This window comes from Dermacentor albipictus, chromosome 7 (assembly GCF_038994185.2).
Source record: "Dermacentor albipictus isolate Rhodes 1998 colony chromosome 7, USDA_Dalb.pri_finalv2, whole genome shotgun sequence".
In the NCBI taxonomy this organism is placed as follows: Eukaryota; Metazoa; Arthropoda; class Arachnida; order Ixodida; family Ixodidae; genus Dermacentor; species Dermacentor albipictus.
Window position 1 is genome coordinate 61,943,940 of NC_091827.1, and position 15,838 is coordinate 61,959,777.

General features: G+C 45.1%; 1 protein-coding gene across 5 annotated transcripts in view; it reads right to left on the reverse strand.

The window, feature by feature from the left end:
• The window catches only part of LOC135904741 (mucin-17-like), an 84,903-nt gene that overhangs the window by 39,994 nt on the left and 29,071 nt on the right, over nucleotides 1-15,838 (reverse strand). For all 5 annotated transcript variants that reach the window (XM_065435695.1, XM_065435696.1, XM_065435694.1 and 2 more), the window contains 4 exons: nucleotides 11,079-11,681; nucleotides 8,346-8,711; nucleotides 5,630-6,061; nucleotides 513-573 (listed from right to left, as the gene is read on the reverse strand). In XM_065435695.1, the coding sequence (XP_065291767.1) occupies nucleotides 513-573; nucleotides 5,630-6,061; nucleotides 8,346-8,711; nucleotides 11,079-11,681 (1,462 nt within the window). The remainder of the gene's footprint in view (nucleotides 1-512; nucleotides 574-5,629; nucleotides 6,062-8,345; nucleotides 8,712-11,078; nucleotides 11,682-15,838) is intronic.

Below are 15,838 nucleotides of genomic sequence, written 5' to 3' on the forward strand. Positions count from 1 at the left end.
CAGACGGAAGTTGCCAGACGGCACGTCTGGAACAACTTGTGACACGCAGTTTTTGCAGCAAAATGAGGACATCCTGGCGAACTGAACATGAAGACGTGCAACGCTCACGGAAACTGGCAAGGTATAAAAAATTCTTGACCTTCGCCTCTATAAGTGTCCTTCACACAAAGCGGTACTAAAAGGCTGGAACCGTCAACAGCAGACCTCTGTCACCTTTTTTGGCTGTGCCCGAGTACTCAGCGAACATCAGGCACAAGATGCTTAGGGAGGCCAAACTAAAGCCTAACGTTCAAGAGGACACTGCTGTATGTTGGATATACCTGTTGGACAACGAAAAGTGCGCTCCCTCATTGCTGCTACAACTACACCAGATAGGGCTGCATGCATTTGTTTTTTATGCCCTTTCGTTCATTCTTTCTTTACTACATAATCCTTAAGGCAGTCAAAAACAAAGAAAAAAGATCTTAAAATAGCCGGGTTCTCTGTGTGAGAAATATATGGATCTATCATACCTTGAAGACACTGAAGTATTTCCAGCCTTTCTTTCCTGACTTGAGCTTCTCTTCCCAGCAGCTAGCCCAGAAAAGGAGGGGAGGAAGGGCGAGTACCATGAAAGAAGACAAAACAAGGGTTGGTCAGTGCAAACGTAAGCAAACTAGTCAAGCTTCATTACTGTCAAGTTGCACGCTATACAAAAATACCTTTGTTATATCAAATATTCGTTTCAAGTGTACAGGCCGATATTTCCGGAAAAAAGAACTACGGCCCAGTAGTGAAAGAAATGCAATCCTGATGCCTCGGACAGCCCAGAAAACAGTTTCCTGCCGACTTTGACAGCTCGTCGGTGGCTTGCTGTGCCGGTATGCGGCATGTGAACAGCTGCAAGTTACAAATGTGCTTTGAATGGTGGTTAATGCGTGTGCGATCACATGGGACAGGCATTATGGCTAGCAGGGTTTGGGGCAGCCAAGCCACTGGCCATAACACGCTTGGGCATGTTACGCTGAGTTTCTGCTCAGTGTTTGACATTTTTGCTGTCAGAATGCATATTTTGAGCTATGAGTTAACAAACATTTGCCTCGCTGTAATTGACATTGTCCTGGGCCTTGCATATTCCAGTTTGATACAGTAGCAGTAAACACTCACTGAGGTAAGGAACGGCCAACCAAATTGTTTATTTACTTCCTTAGTATAATTTCCAGTAAATGGTTATATCCATGTTACTTACATATCACGGTTTACCCGCGCCTTCCACATGACTGAGAAATGATGCCGTAAGTAACACAACTTGGACAGTGACATATGGCTCTCTTGGAATTAAATGTACTCGACAGTCCCAGTGAAGAGGAAACACTACAGGATGAAAACTGATGCATGCGTTCAAAAAGCACACCTTGAGAGTCATTATTTCTCATACTGCATGAGCCAGAAACACTAATGTGGCAAAAGATTTAAATATAGAGAGAGAGAGAGATAGAGAGAGAAATCAACGATGAGACCACACATGGCAAATGTCTGCGAGTGTTAGAGTAGACATGCATCTTAATGATCACTGAAGCATGTCACACTCACTGTTATGAAGACAATGATAACTATGGCAACACATACTAGAAAATTTCAGAGTACTAATGTCCCGAAGCCATTGCTGCCTTGGGCCCCAGTAAGCTTCACATACGATGTCACTAGTGCACACTATACATTTTATTACTAGTATTAGGTCAGTGCAACACACGCAGAACAACATGTCCATGTCAAACTCCTTGTCCATGTAACAGCTTGCTTGCACTTATATACCGGTTCCATTTAAATTATTTTTCTGGAAGAACGAAGAACCAGGCAGACAACAATGCCCACAGTACCACTGAATAACGTGGCCCTAAAATACGTCACCTCTTTGCAAAATCGCAGCACAAGTAGTAAGTGCAAAGCCTTTTTATAAAGTTGCTAGAATAAATATACAGCCCACTGTAGTACAGACTGAATGCTGCCAGGCATGACTTTTCCAGTACTGCTGAAACAGCATTAGTAAAGAGATTGCAGGAGGCGAGGCAAAGAGGTAGCTGCCGTGGCCACGGGATCTTGGGAGGAGCAGACATTGCGACCGCCCAGGTCGAGCACGAGAGCCGTCTCCTTCACCGGCTCAGGAGGCGACAGTCGCATTGGTGCAAGATCGTTGAGTTTGATGACCCAAGGCAATGCAGGGGTGTGTGGGATGCCATAGTGGATTTGTGATTTTTGTGATTGTGGCTTCAAACATTTGTGTGGCCTTACTTATTACATATTCTATGTCTTTCTAAATTTCCGCGCACTCGCACCCTATTTAGGCTGAACTGAATGTGCACCTTTTTTCCAGAGGAAATGGGTCCGAAAATGTCCCCCACTGCAAAAACACATTTGCGGCATCAACGTCACCACAAAATGGCGACAAAGCATTTTTTTGTGAAGGTTGTTCTTGGTTGATTCTGAGCTCAACTGTGATCTAGAGCAGTGTTCTTGCCCAATAATTTCCAGACCTGCTATCACTTTTGTGAGATTTAGTGCAAGTCGGCAGGCAGCGGGTGCGTTGGCGTAATCGGCCACTATCGTTTCTGGCTTGTTTCCAAGCTTGCTCTTTGCGCACGGTGCCAGGAACGCTGTCGGACTCGTACTTCAACATGTACAATGCAGAGACTCGCGAGAGTGATAATAGTATTTCTAAAGTGATCGCTTGAGAATATCGCCTGTGTGCTTAGTACATGTAATAAATGAAGTGCAAATGACAATGATGATGCACCGCTCCCTTATGAAAGCTCAGTAAACAATTAAAGATCCAGCAAGTGAAGCTAAATTCTGCATGTATAGTATTTTCTGATCGTGAACATAGTGGGGGGGCATGCCATAATTTTCATTTATGATCAGTGGCATGTTACATTTCAGGTGCACTTTTACTTTCTTGCTTTAACTAAACCCGTGAAAATTGGGTGTGCATTAGATTTGGGGGCACATTGGAATCGGGTAAATATGGTAGTTTTGCAAACACAGCAATGCAATCAGTCTCTGTTCACAAGTCTGATGAGTGCAAATTGCATTTATGAAACTATAATACAATCTTTGGCAGACACTGATGAATTGGCGCAGAAACAAAGCTCTTTAAAGGCAAAGAAAAATGAAGTTTAGACATATCTGTGGAGTGCCTGTCATTCCCATAACATACTCAGGGGTGGAAGTGACCAAAAGTGTTTTGGAGCCACTCTGGGAACAGCAAGTTTGCCACCTCAGAGCAGGTTTCGATCAGGAATTGTACGTTTTGGAGCAAAAAAACATTGTGCGGAAACCATCTGCAATTGTAAATTAAAGCGAATAGCCCAAACAAAAAATGAGTTACAGGTGTTAATTTATCACAGGAAAAATGTGACTTTATGGCATGTTTGCCAGTTTCCACATCACTTGAGGAGCATTGATATTTTTTTACTAGAGGGAACATAAATGTTGACTGGCATTACATAGGCAGCTAAAAGCTTAGGCTATACAGTTGCCGACTGATTTTTTTCAGATGCTGATATTTTGCAAACGCTTGTATTTGGACTTTTTCGTGGCACTGCTACGAGATCCACAGAGCCAGTGCATCATGGAAACCTTGGAACATTGGAAGCCGAACGATGGCTTATGAAATTTTTTGGACCCCATCTGCACAAGTCACACTGTGAACATTGCTACTGCGAACAAAGTGTCTGTTCTGTCTCTTTCACCAGCATTTTAGGAACACCATGTGGACACTAACATTGACTGAAACCAAGATCTTCGACCCCTGACTTGCATTTTGCAGTGGCAAAAGTATGTTTTGGAACGGTGCTGTCAAGCAGAAAATTGGGTAGCCGGAACACGAATTTGAGGGGCAACCACAACTGTCACTAGAGATTTGTGATCAAAAAGTTTAACAAGAGTAAGCAGATGTTATGTCCTCGTACCGCACTGTCATCACAGTGACCGGGCATGGTGAATGTGCAAAATATATTTTGAACTTCACATAGCTAGGATGATGTTTGCCATTAATTGTCACAGACTACCAGATAGAGCAAGCGAGCGCTAAAATGTATTACAATACAGTAAGACATCGTTGATTCGACCCTTATTCATTCTCAAAATCGGACTTGTCCTCTGGTCTCAGCAGGTGTATGCATTATTTAATGTGATCAAGCTCTCATCAATTCAGATGTACCTATTTGGCCCTACCTCGGTCGATTCGGACAAATCTCAGACCTCCCCCGAACACCACAAATGTGCGATGCAAAAGAGCAAAAACGGCACTAGCATGCAACAGAAACGAAGTGGTGGAGACCGCATGGCCATGGTCATCAGTGGAAATATTACGTAAATGACAGAAACGCTGCAATGCTTCGTCCCTATTGGTGCTTCTAAAGCCTTTATTCTTGTGTTTAGCACTGCGCATAACATGGCGTCGGACGCATGTCTTCATAGCTGCGTTGCTGCCATCCCTAATCGCATCGATGGCGACCAAGGTTTCATCCTCAGTTGTTGCAGCGAACAGGTTCTGTCTGAGCGTCAGCCGTGTGCCTTCAGAACCACAAGGTCGCCGTCCACGATTGCTCAGATAGCAGTCATGGTTTGGTTTGCAGCGGTTGCGGCAAATAGTATTGTTTTGACTTGGAGCAAAGCTGTTGAGTATGAAGAGCACCGGCTACATTGAGATGGACGGATGATCTGTTGGCGGTCAGTTCACTGGCGAAAAAAAATAATCAGGATGTGTCCACGGCAGTAAAAAATGCGCGTCCCAGATGAAAGCACGCGCCGTGGCCGCGCTGCGAAAGAAGTCACAAGGCTTTCGCTGCTGTGAGAGCCAACCAATCACAAGATGACGAGAATTACAGCTTCCGGAGTGCTTTTGTAGAAACAGGATTTGCTGTCCCATTCCGTAAATAAAAGAGTTTACGTAGTAATTTGCTTATTGTTTTCTTGATACCCTCGGTAAGTCGACATTTGGTTAATTAAAAAATTTTTTTTTGTTTGGTCCCACGGAATCTAAATTGACGAAGTTTGACTGCAACTAAAGTGATGGGCTACACACAGAGCAGACCGTACGACTAAGCTGAAAGCACAGCTTTTCTTGCCGACTGCTCCATAAAAAGAATGTCAGTGTGACAAACACTTACAAACATGCGTAATGTATCAGATAGCACAAAAACAATTAACCTTCCTAATTTTCTGGTGGACTAGTCTGAATGCACCATCAAACACCCACACTGCAATGACGCTACCACTGGGGGGGGGGGGGGGGGGGGGGGGTTGTGTGTGTGGATTGCACACGATTGGATTCAAGAGCAAAACACTAGCCAATGCACGACTATGGCTGTGTGGCTGCCATTTATTGTGCCCATCCTTGCTAAATTTAGGGACTGATTCGAAATAAGTGTTTTGGAGCAAGTCGGTGTAGATGGATGGTTCGGCGTGAGATGGCACAATTGGCACAGGCCTTCCACCTCTGCCTGCTAAGTGAAGAGCCATACTTCCAGCTTCTGTAGACCGTAGCACCAGAGTTTCCAGCGGAGTAATTTTTGTAGGAAACTGCATGGCTACGTGGACTTGGCTCTTGGAAGCAATGCTAAGACAATGCCTGCTCTACGTCTCTCACCTCTTCTTTTCTCTTCCTGAGCTGCTCCAATGTGGCGAGGGCAGAGACAATGCCCTCCTCGATGCGCGCAAGTTCCTGGCGGATGGCGTCCTCCTGCTGGCACCGAAGCGTCAGGTCACCGACCAGGCTCTTCACTGCTACAGGAAGTGGTGGAGTGGTGCCCGATGGCATGGCACCCACTGGACATGTGCCTGGTAGAAATGCACCCGGTGGAAAGGCACCCGGTGGAAAGGCACCCAGTGGAAATGCACCTGGTGGCATGGCACCTGGTGGAATGGCACCCAGTGGCGCAGCATCTTCAGGCGGTGTGGCAGGAGGTGGTGGCGTTGGGGGTGGCTCCACTTTGGGTACGGCTGCCACCGACGGTAGTGGTGACGAGGTTGCGATGTTTGGCAGCGGTGAATGCCCTGCTGCTAGCTGTTCCAAGGGAGCCTGGATATAAAGAAACTGGTGAGATCTGTGCAACTTTCGGCAGCCAGACATCTCGGACGGCAAAGAGCTGCTGCAGTAGAAAATTTAGCATAGTGTTGCCAGCTTACAATCCGCCTCTTTCATGGCGCGACGGTTCATGCGCCCTGGCCTAGCGGATTAGTCACAAAACGTTTGGAAAGGGTCGCGCGCGTGGCCGCGCGCGATGAAGTCCCCCTTAAAAAAAAAAAAAAAGTGCTTGGGCGCGCGCTGCTGCAAACACACGTGCCACGTACCGCGTTGAAACACTACTGGTAGCTCGACGTTGGTGCGGTGCCGAAAACGTTCGTAGCATAAGACCGCAACTCCACTTTAAAGGAGAAAGCGGTCAGGGCATTGTCCGTGTTGTCCGGACTGCACCCTGAGCCAGGTAGCTGCCGCCATTCATGAATGGCTTGCTAATTTAACAAAAAATCTGTGCACTACACTTTGGCGACACTTAAGTACATCACGTTGCTGACGAAGTCTTTTAGTGTCGGTCCTCACTTGCTGGTGGTGGCAGCGCATTCCTGATTGCACGTACTCGTAAGGCCCGGCAACACTGGGTCGATACGAGACCGACGAGACGCTCACTACAATGATTGACTGACTATTGTGCGTCACTGAAACCTTTTTATCATACCAGGTCGACAATGGTGCAACCGACGAGCGCTATTTGAACTGTGACAGGCTTTCTTGTCGAAGGCACCGGCAAAATCAGCGTGCCGACCATCGTTCGACCGAACCCCGCGCGATCGGCCATCGAACCAACACAATAGCGACAGCGTCTTCGCTTGTATATATGATTAGTTGTGCTCAAAATGAGTCAAGCACGCCTACCAAGTTGAAATGCACAAGCTTTTACTCTTACAGACTTTTACAGTCCAGTTCTGGCCTTAGCGATTTCAAATCAGCTACATTTCACTTCGCATGGCGCATACACAATAAGCGGTAAGCGGCGACACAGCGCTGTGCCAACATCTGCATGTCACCCTACCTGTAGGCTGTCGGCCGCATTCGCTATATATATTCGCTATAAGGGTGGAACTGTACGTGTTCCTTTGCCGACACATTTCTCAATTTCAGAGATGCACTGTTTGCCTCTGTGTCAAGCGGCAAACAAGAGACAGTGTATTTGGTATACAGCAGCATAAACAACCGTCTTGCTATTTATACCAACGCCGTGTGAGTGATGGCATCCGTGCGTATTCATGAGGGAACAACATGGTCTACAAATGAGCACTTATGCGAGCACAGTTTTCTCTGTTGCCACTGTTTAAGTGGTTGGGCTGCTCATATTGACTCGTCTCAGGGTGTAACAACATGGCACATATGCGCACACATGCATGTTTGGCTACATTTTTACTCTATTTCATAACAGCGATGGACTTTTTCCACAATATTTGACGATAACAACGACCTGCGGCTGTAGATATTGATGCAAACAAGTGCACTGCTCTAATAAATCTGACGCAGAAGGCGGCGCTCGAAGAATCTTTGAATATGCGAAACGTCTAAATAATGTGTGAAAGAAAAAAAAAAGTGATGTCCAAGTGCAGAAATCAGTGACAAATTCCAAGGCAGCTGTGCTGCTAAATGGAACTCAGCGTGCCTTTATCGGCCGCACTGTTTGCAGAACAGCGCACTCAGGCCTGCTCACCAAGTAGTCATTGAGTGCTACATGGCTTCAGGAACGACATGCTGTCCCGAAGAAGCCATTAATAACACTTCGCGATACACGAAATACACAACCGACGCGCACTCAACGTGGGCACAGGTACACAAATTAACCGGCGAAAGCTCGGGGACCCTTCCAAAACATTTTCAGCAGCATGCGGCAGAAGGCAGCACAGGAAAATGAAAGAGGCATATTATTGTTACCGATACCACGTACCCCTGACTGCGCATGCATGTGATTTACTGTGCATGGCTAGGAGAAAGTGCTAGTGGCAATGGAAGAACAGTAACACTATGCTAAAACGCCCTAGTGTTGCTTAAATAAATTGTTTAAACTTGCTGACCGTGCAGAGCTGCCCTGTGCACTGCGGCACAGTGTAGAAAGGAGCAGGGACTGACTGAGCTGTACTCCTTGAATAGAGAAGGCAATGACGTTGCACGATGTTATAAATTCTGAGGCGTTTCAAGGCACAGGCAGAAAGCAAGTGGGCAGTATTTGCACTGAGTGCGGCAAAGAGAGCTACACATACAAGAGGACTCCCGTCACTCTGAATTCAATCGAGATCTGATGGAACTTGGCATAGCAGATTACCTCTGGAAAGGTCGGCGGGGAAACTGATGTCTGTGCAGAACACCTGCCACGACTACTGGACGCTACCGACGAGGAGACCGTGGCCGTGGAGCCGGCGTAGCGGGCAGCAGTGGTAGGTGCGGTGCTCTTCAACGTTGGTGACGGCCTCTTCGACTCTTGGGACAATTCCACCACCCTAACGTTGCTGCGGCCACTTTCGTCGGGCAGGAGCCTCGACAATGCTGCGGCGCTGTCGGCGAGGATGCCGTCCACACTCTCGGAAGGCTGCCTGCCTTTTCTTCGGGCGGGCTTTTGAATTTTGCGCACTCGATGGCCGCCTTCCTGTGCCAGCGGTGACGATGACTGAGCACAATGTTCAGGTGTGGCCTGCGTGTGGATGTTTTGAAATCAAATCAAGATTTTATTGCATGTGCAAGTACGCGCGGAAGGCATGGACACGAAAAAAAAAAAGAAAGTGAATGCATCAACTTTATGATTACAGAACACCCATTTGCGAGGCACAAAGCAGCAAGTCTAAAATAATCCTTGCATAATTTTTGCGTGCTACATACATATACATTATCACAAGATAAAAATGTGCACTTTCGTGACAAAGACGATGCTCTTTTATGAGATGATAACCTGAAATCAACTTAATCAAATCAAATGCATACTATATGACATATACACACTTATCATACATGTAAAGAACATCTTCCCTTGTGACATCCCCTCTCAAAAATTTTGAAGAGAATTGAAAGGATGGGGGAGAAGGCTTATTCGTACGGTTATTCTTTTCTGAATTAACTTTATAAGCCCCAAGTTCACAAAGCAATTCGAAACTCATTTTTCTCGTCTTCACAAATGCATATTAACGCGCTACTACTATGAATTAATGAAGCTTTATTCTCCATTGAACAATGCAGGAGGGTGAGAAAAAAGCCGTAAAAGAGAGGGCTTGATTGCCCTCCACCCCATGACAACATGACAGCGATACAGGTCAGCAAAACACGCAATAAAGAAAACTAATAGCTAAAAGAAAAGACAATGAAGACATACATCAGGTGCAGCATGTCAGTACATACAGTAAACACCACTGACACGTGCGTAAGCTCAAAAGATATGTTGCGAAATGGGTCAACAAGAACTAGGCAATGGCAATAACAACAGAAGGCAGCATGACATATAGAAATGCCTCAACAAATGCACTCAAAAACAAATTGTATAAACAGAAGTAAGCAATTTACATAATGAATAATGCAGCCAAACTAGAATGTTAACTAGTAAAAAGTCCATGCCTAATATATAAAATTCATTTGTTAAGCGCGGCAAATTATTGTTCAACGGTAGTAAACCATACGTGGAACGGTCAGTCGGAACTCTCCATAGTTCAGTCCTCTGAGTGTCATAGGTGGCAGTACTTCCTTCTACATTTGCAATTTCCGTAAAAATAAGATTTCATTGCTTATCACCTAAAGAATACGCTCACCCTAGCCTATACCGGTATAGATCACTAAACTTTACCATGCTGTCTCTTGAACAAGTGTGACGTAGTAGTTCTGCGGAAACCCGCAAGGTGGAGAGAAGTAATTAATAAACAGAAAATCAGACATTCACCCGTTCATAGCAACCACCATACTACATTACAGTAATTTAAATAGGAAAGGAAAAAGGATTCCTACGTTCATAAATTCATGGACTGCAGTAGTAAATAGCGACTTATATTTAATATCCCTGTAATATGGCCTAATTTTTTGTAATGGGTAATTTACCTGGTCTTCCCATATTAACCTCTCAGAAAAAGTGAACACCAAGAACCCTTACAGATTTTACAATTTCAAATTTCAAAGAACGAAAAGTGATGTTATATTTTGTGGAGATTGGTCTATCTTTAGCTCTTGAGATTGACTGCCTTGATTTTTATTTGTATTCATATTTAGCTTGTTTCTTTTCGTCCACGAGTCTAATGCTTACATAACCTTAGTCACCTGAGCTAATACTGCATGCATGAACTGTTGACAAGGGGGAGCTCTCACAGCGCTTCAGATGACACATTCTGCTGCTGCAAAGCGAAAATAGCACATTTGCATGATTCTACCACGCCACAAATTGTAACGTGCAGTTATATTACCGCCAAAATATCAAAGAAAAAACAATAACTTCTTGCTGATTATACCATGCACACCAAGTAATGAAACCCAAGCTAGCACGTACCGCGTTGAAAGGATTTTATGGAACATACAAAAGGCACACAGACATACACCGAGCTAAATCTTAGCAGCTAGTTCCTATCAGAGTCCGATGACACCTCCCTCTGGCTGTCTACTGACCACATAAAGTAATCTTCAGTTCCATCTAGTGTATTAGAAATGTCACTTCAGGTGGCTCATGCAAGCATCGTCTACGGGAGGGTGTTCCACGCACCACTGACCCACCTTGCAATGTTTCTGAGCGTCGCTTTCTTCAGACGACCCTTTCGATAGCAGTGTGCCTAGCTACCTTGCATAGTAAAAGCCGGTTTCGTTTTTAATATTGAGTAAAATTAGTTGCAATTGTAATGCCTACGTAAGTCTGCATGCACCTTTTATTAGAAAAAGGTGTGCATTAGAATTGTGCAAATATGGTACTGTAAAGCTTGCCTTTGCATATACAAAGAACCGCTGACCTGCAGGTTTATCACAAGCAGACAAAACTCCTGCCGATAGAAATTGCCAAGCTTTCATGGTGAGAAAGATCAGGGCGGCTGAAACATACCTTTCCGCTTAACGCCTTCACTGTCGGCGTTGTTGTGCTCGGCCTGTTGTCTTCTTCGTCCGTAGAGCCGTTATCATCCGAGTCTATCAGCACCGGCACCACTTTTTTCGTTGGGCTCGGAACCACTATGCACTCGTCCTCCGAAGACGAAGTTCCAGCATCGGCCAAGCTCGTTGCCGCTTCCAGCTTTACGGACACACGTGAAGTGCTCTTCACACCAGGGCTCTCCGCGGCACTCGAGAGTTTCACAGAAGCCGGACTTGCTTTTGTGGTAACAGACTTTGCAGCTGCGCTGCCCAAAGGTGGCGTCGATTGAGGGCTAGCCCTCAACTCTGGTGTTAAGCGCAGACCGCTCGCTTTTGAGCCGAGACTTGCCGTGATCGATGATGGCGGTTCGGCCGCGGTCGAGTGAGGCTGCTCCGCATCTGTGCTGAGAGCCTGCATCAGGCTCTTGAGCATCTCCTCGGGGAGCTCGCACGACTCAACCTGCCTGAAGAGCACGTCGAAATCAATGTTGGGGATGCTGCCCAGCAGGGCGTCATCCTCCTGCCCCAGGCGGGCTTGTGTCGCGCACAGCCTCATCGTCTTCCGCGATGTCACAGACTGCACAAGTAAGAAACGGATGGGCAGAAAGCTCTGTCAAATTGTACCACTGGACAACAAAATGCACAATGAAATGACATCCGCATGCAAACTTCGGGCGCAAAATGAGACAGCAGTTAACTGGAAAAGACACGTATACCCATGTCCCTAAGTGATGCAATATCCAGAAGTGCCTTCAAGCTTGATTTGTTCTGCAGGTATGAAACTTCACATTGCATGCACCAGGTCACGTGCTCTTGTGCAACATGTGCAAAACCCTACAGTGAGTAAAGCCCTCTATAAAATCAAACTTAATTAAAGAAGTAACAACAATCAGAGGGCATGAAGCAAGACCTCCTGGCATTGATATACCGCCGTGAGACTGTGTTCTTGTTCCTGTGCAGGCCTATCAAATATGTATAGAACACATCACTTAAATGGCTATCAACGATGTCATTTATGCTAGCTAGGCAGAGACTAGCTCTTTTTCTTCTTTTTTAATGGCTTAAAATTGCTACAAAACTGATTCAAGGGCAGCCCACATGATGGGATGCATTTTTATACCATGTACCGAACATACGTGTTAAGGTCATGGACACGTTAAAAATAAGTTCAGCAATTTTTTTTCCCTTTGGATAAAGATTTGCGCCTGCTAACACTACAAACTTCCTAAAAATAAAATAAAGAACAAAGGAAATAGAAAAAAAACAACAATGCTGACTGACATGACAGTAAAGGCAAACATTGACTCGATACATCAAACTATACACTGTTTTATGTGCATCATAACACCAGCAGGCCTACAGCCCCTGCGGTCTCATCAGTCTACTACACCGGAAAAAAAAAAAGAAAAGAAAGAAGAGAGAGAGAGGAGAAAAAGTGTCATTAGGTTGTTTCAATGTATGGAAAGTCTCTTTTTATATTTCCAGAAAAAAGAAGGGTGCCTTATGCCACTAGACTAATACGTATACTTCTTTATATAGCTAATGGTAAACGTGCCTTGTAACATTATAGTTATGTACAGGGGGAAAGTATAGAAATCCTACGGGCTTCTGTTTTAACATACTCCTCTTATTCGTCCTTATCCTTTTTGCCCGCTAAATTTAGCGGGCTATGCCAGAGGGCGAAATCGGAGGCAGTCCAGGCGTTATGCTTGTAAAGATTGAAAGGGTCTGTACCATATCCCGTTCAGTCCCGAATTATGATTTACTGTCGACACGTGTGAAACAGAGAATTTGATGCCAGGGTGCTTGCGACTCCACTTAAAGCAAATCAATGTGGTAGAATGACTCCGTGTGCATTTTATGATGTGTCATCATAATTACATAATAACTAAACATTTGAATGTTGCAAAGTCAGTCACGCTATGTTTCTTCCCGGAAAGGATTAAATCACCCGCTCGAATTACGTGCACACGTTATTCATTGGCCGCAAGCATTTAACAAAAATACATACAGTACTATATTTTGAGGTTGCTACCGATATGCCCCCCATCAAACGTCACATAAGACATTGTAGTGCCTTCACTAAACTGGTACTTTGTAATGATACGTATCACTCAGAAGTAAGATGGAAGTAATTTAGGTTACCAGAATGTTCAATTTACTCTAAGCTTAATTGTTTGTGCTTTGTTCCTTGCTATCACTGCACAGAAATGGCCAAAACAGGTCGCATCCACAAATGTGGACACCATGGCCGAAGGGAATATAGCACGTCTGACCTGAGGGGGCCGCAAAATTCTTCTGCAACTCGAGCTACCTGTGACGAACAGGGTCTCTTGATGTACATTATATGCTGTTTCATGCATTATGCTGAAAGTCATGCTTCGCCAGGCACTACTGCCTGCTTTTTGTTGGTGGCCTACACAAGGAGAGCAAGGCGTCCCACTCTCACAAGCAGTGCCAACATACTGGTTTGAACAGGTAACACCAGCAAAATTTCCTGCATGCAGGTCCAACAAAACTGGCCAAAGTGCATTCTTTTCATGCTGAAATGCACTAAACTACCTTTACAATTATTCCTGACTGGCTACAATTTACCAAATATATGGACAAAAAATATCCTAGCATGGGTGATAGTACCACATTTATTTATTTATTTATTTATCTATTTATTTATTTCTTTCCATATCTATTTATTTATTGAATATGTGACCACAGACAGCTTGGTTGTGGTGCACTACAGTACTGTATAAACCAGAATATAAGTTGAAATTATTTCCCAAAAAAGAACAGCTAAAGCCTCCCTTCGTCTTATATAGAGGTCTTTAGCATATTGTGAATCATCAACTGGAAGAGTCAAGATCAGGGGTTGACCTATATTCCGGTTTATAGGGTACAAATTTAATGGTGTATGTAGCAGCAAAAGAGCCTAATGAACACAAATCACGGAGCAAAACAACGTGAAAGAGAATGAGAGCATATAATTAGCACAGGCACAATACACATAAACTATACATATATACATGTATATGTTTTTACTTCTCCAAGTCTAAGTGGAGTTATCACACCGATACCCAGCATTCTCTCTCTTCTCGCAAGCACGTTCGATGCTACACAGCAGGGAAGCCAAAAGGGCAAAGCCCCAGCCAAAGTTGAGCGTCACGGCGGTAAAAGGGCTCAACGCAGCTGCGATAGACTACGCCACGCAGCTAGCTGCTGCTACCTCGGAGGTCACGTGCAGCAGATGCAGGTAAGCACAGTGCAAAGGGGAAGCTATTTTTGCGTCTTTGAGGTAGCAAACCTATATAATTTCGATTTATTTAACTCACAATTGGCAATCATATATTACCGAGAATGGTCTCGCGATCACAAAGTCAGCCCATAGTGTTGGTAGGTCCAGCTGCTTTCGATGATGCTGCCCGACGACATTGCATTTGACGGGTGACTGCAAATGCCCTGTTGCGTGCAGCGCAGCAATAGACAGTTTTAATTTAGCGTACGCAACTATAGCGTACGCTATACGCTATAATATAGCGTACGCTAAGCAGTGCACGTTTTCTACAATTTTAGTTGGCCGGCGATATCTTCGGATCTCGGAGGCCACATGCCGTCGTTGCGGCTATTTCGCGCCTGTAGCGATAGGTGGCGCTGACATCTCGAATGTTTCTTTCGTTAGGCTTTGACTCGTTTGAAACGAGAAGCGTTCTCGAAAACACCATGAGGTTATCCATAATACTGTGTCGTCGAAGCGGCCTGAGACTAAGCGAAACCCTTTTACACAGTCATTTGCTACGAACGAAGTGCATTTTACAAAAGCAACGCCAAATTCAATTCGAAGCGGGCAGCCGGGACCGCCGCCATGTTTCCCGCAAACTCCGCAAACCCCGCAAAAACGCTAATGCTAACGCGTTTGCGTTGCGTGTGCCCGCTATACCCGCTATTTAATTTAGCGTTCAGCGCATGCGCAGTGATGACCCGCTATTTTTTAGCGTACGCTATACTAAATTTGTCTAATATTTGGCTCACACGTTCACAGCAGCCTCTACGACAAATCAGCAACATTTTCCTACCATCTTCAAAAGTGTATCAGAGCCCCTTTAAGGTGCAGGAACGACACTGTAGTATGAACTCGAACATCGCATCTCGATCCACGAAGGTCAACATTACAGTGGCCAAGGTTGGGCATTGATCCTCAAGCACCCTGGTCCAATAATATTTGGGGTTTTACGTGCCAAAACCACTTTCTGATTATGAGGCACACCGTAGTGGAGGACTCCGGAAATTTTGACCACCTGGGGTTCTTTAACGTGCACCTAAATCTAAGTACACGGGTGTTTTCGCATTTCGCCCTCATCGAAATGCGGCCGCCGTGGCCGGGATTCGATCCCGCGACCTCGTGCTCAGCAGCCCAACACCATAGCCACTGAGCAACCATGGCGGGTAAGCACCCTGGTCCAGTTATAACCATTAAGGCATTTGTAAAGGTTGAGGTAGTTCCCGTGGCTAAATGCAAAGTGCCTGCCTGCATGGCATGTTTGTTGAATAGGATTGAAAGGTAGAGCAATCTCAAGAGAGGGATGGTACGCAACAATGTACGCAGTCGGAATAGAGGCCTTGTGGACCTGTGCTACAGGTTTTGTGAGCACAAGATCAAAACTTTACCTTGGTGGTTGACCACTGTGTTCTGCTGTCGAAGGTCAATGACTAACGCAAATTCCACAAGAAAACTGGCTTTGC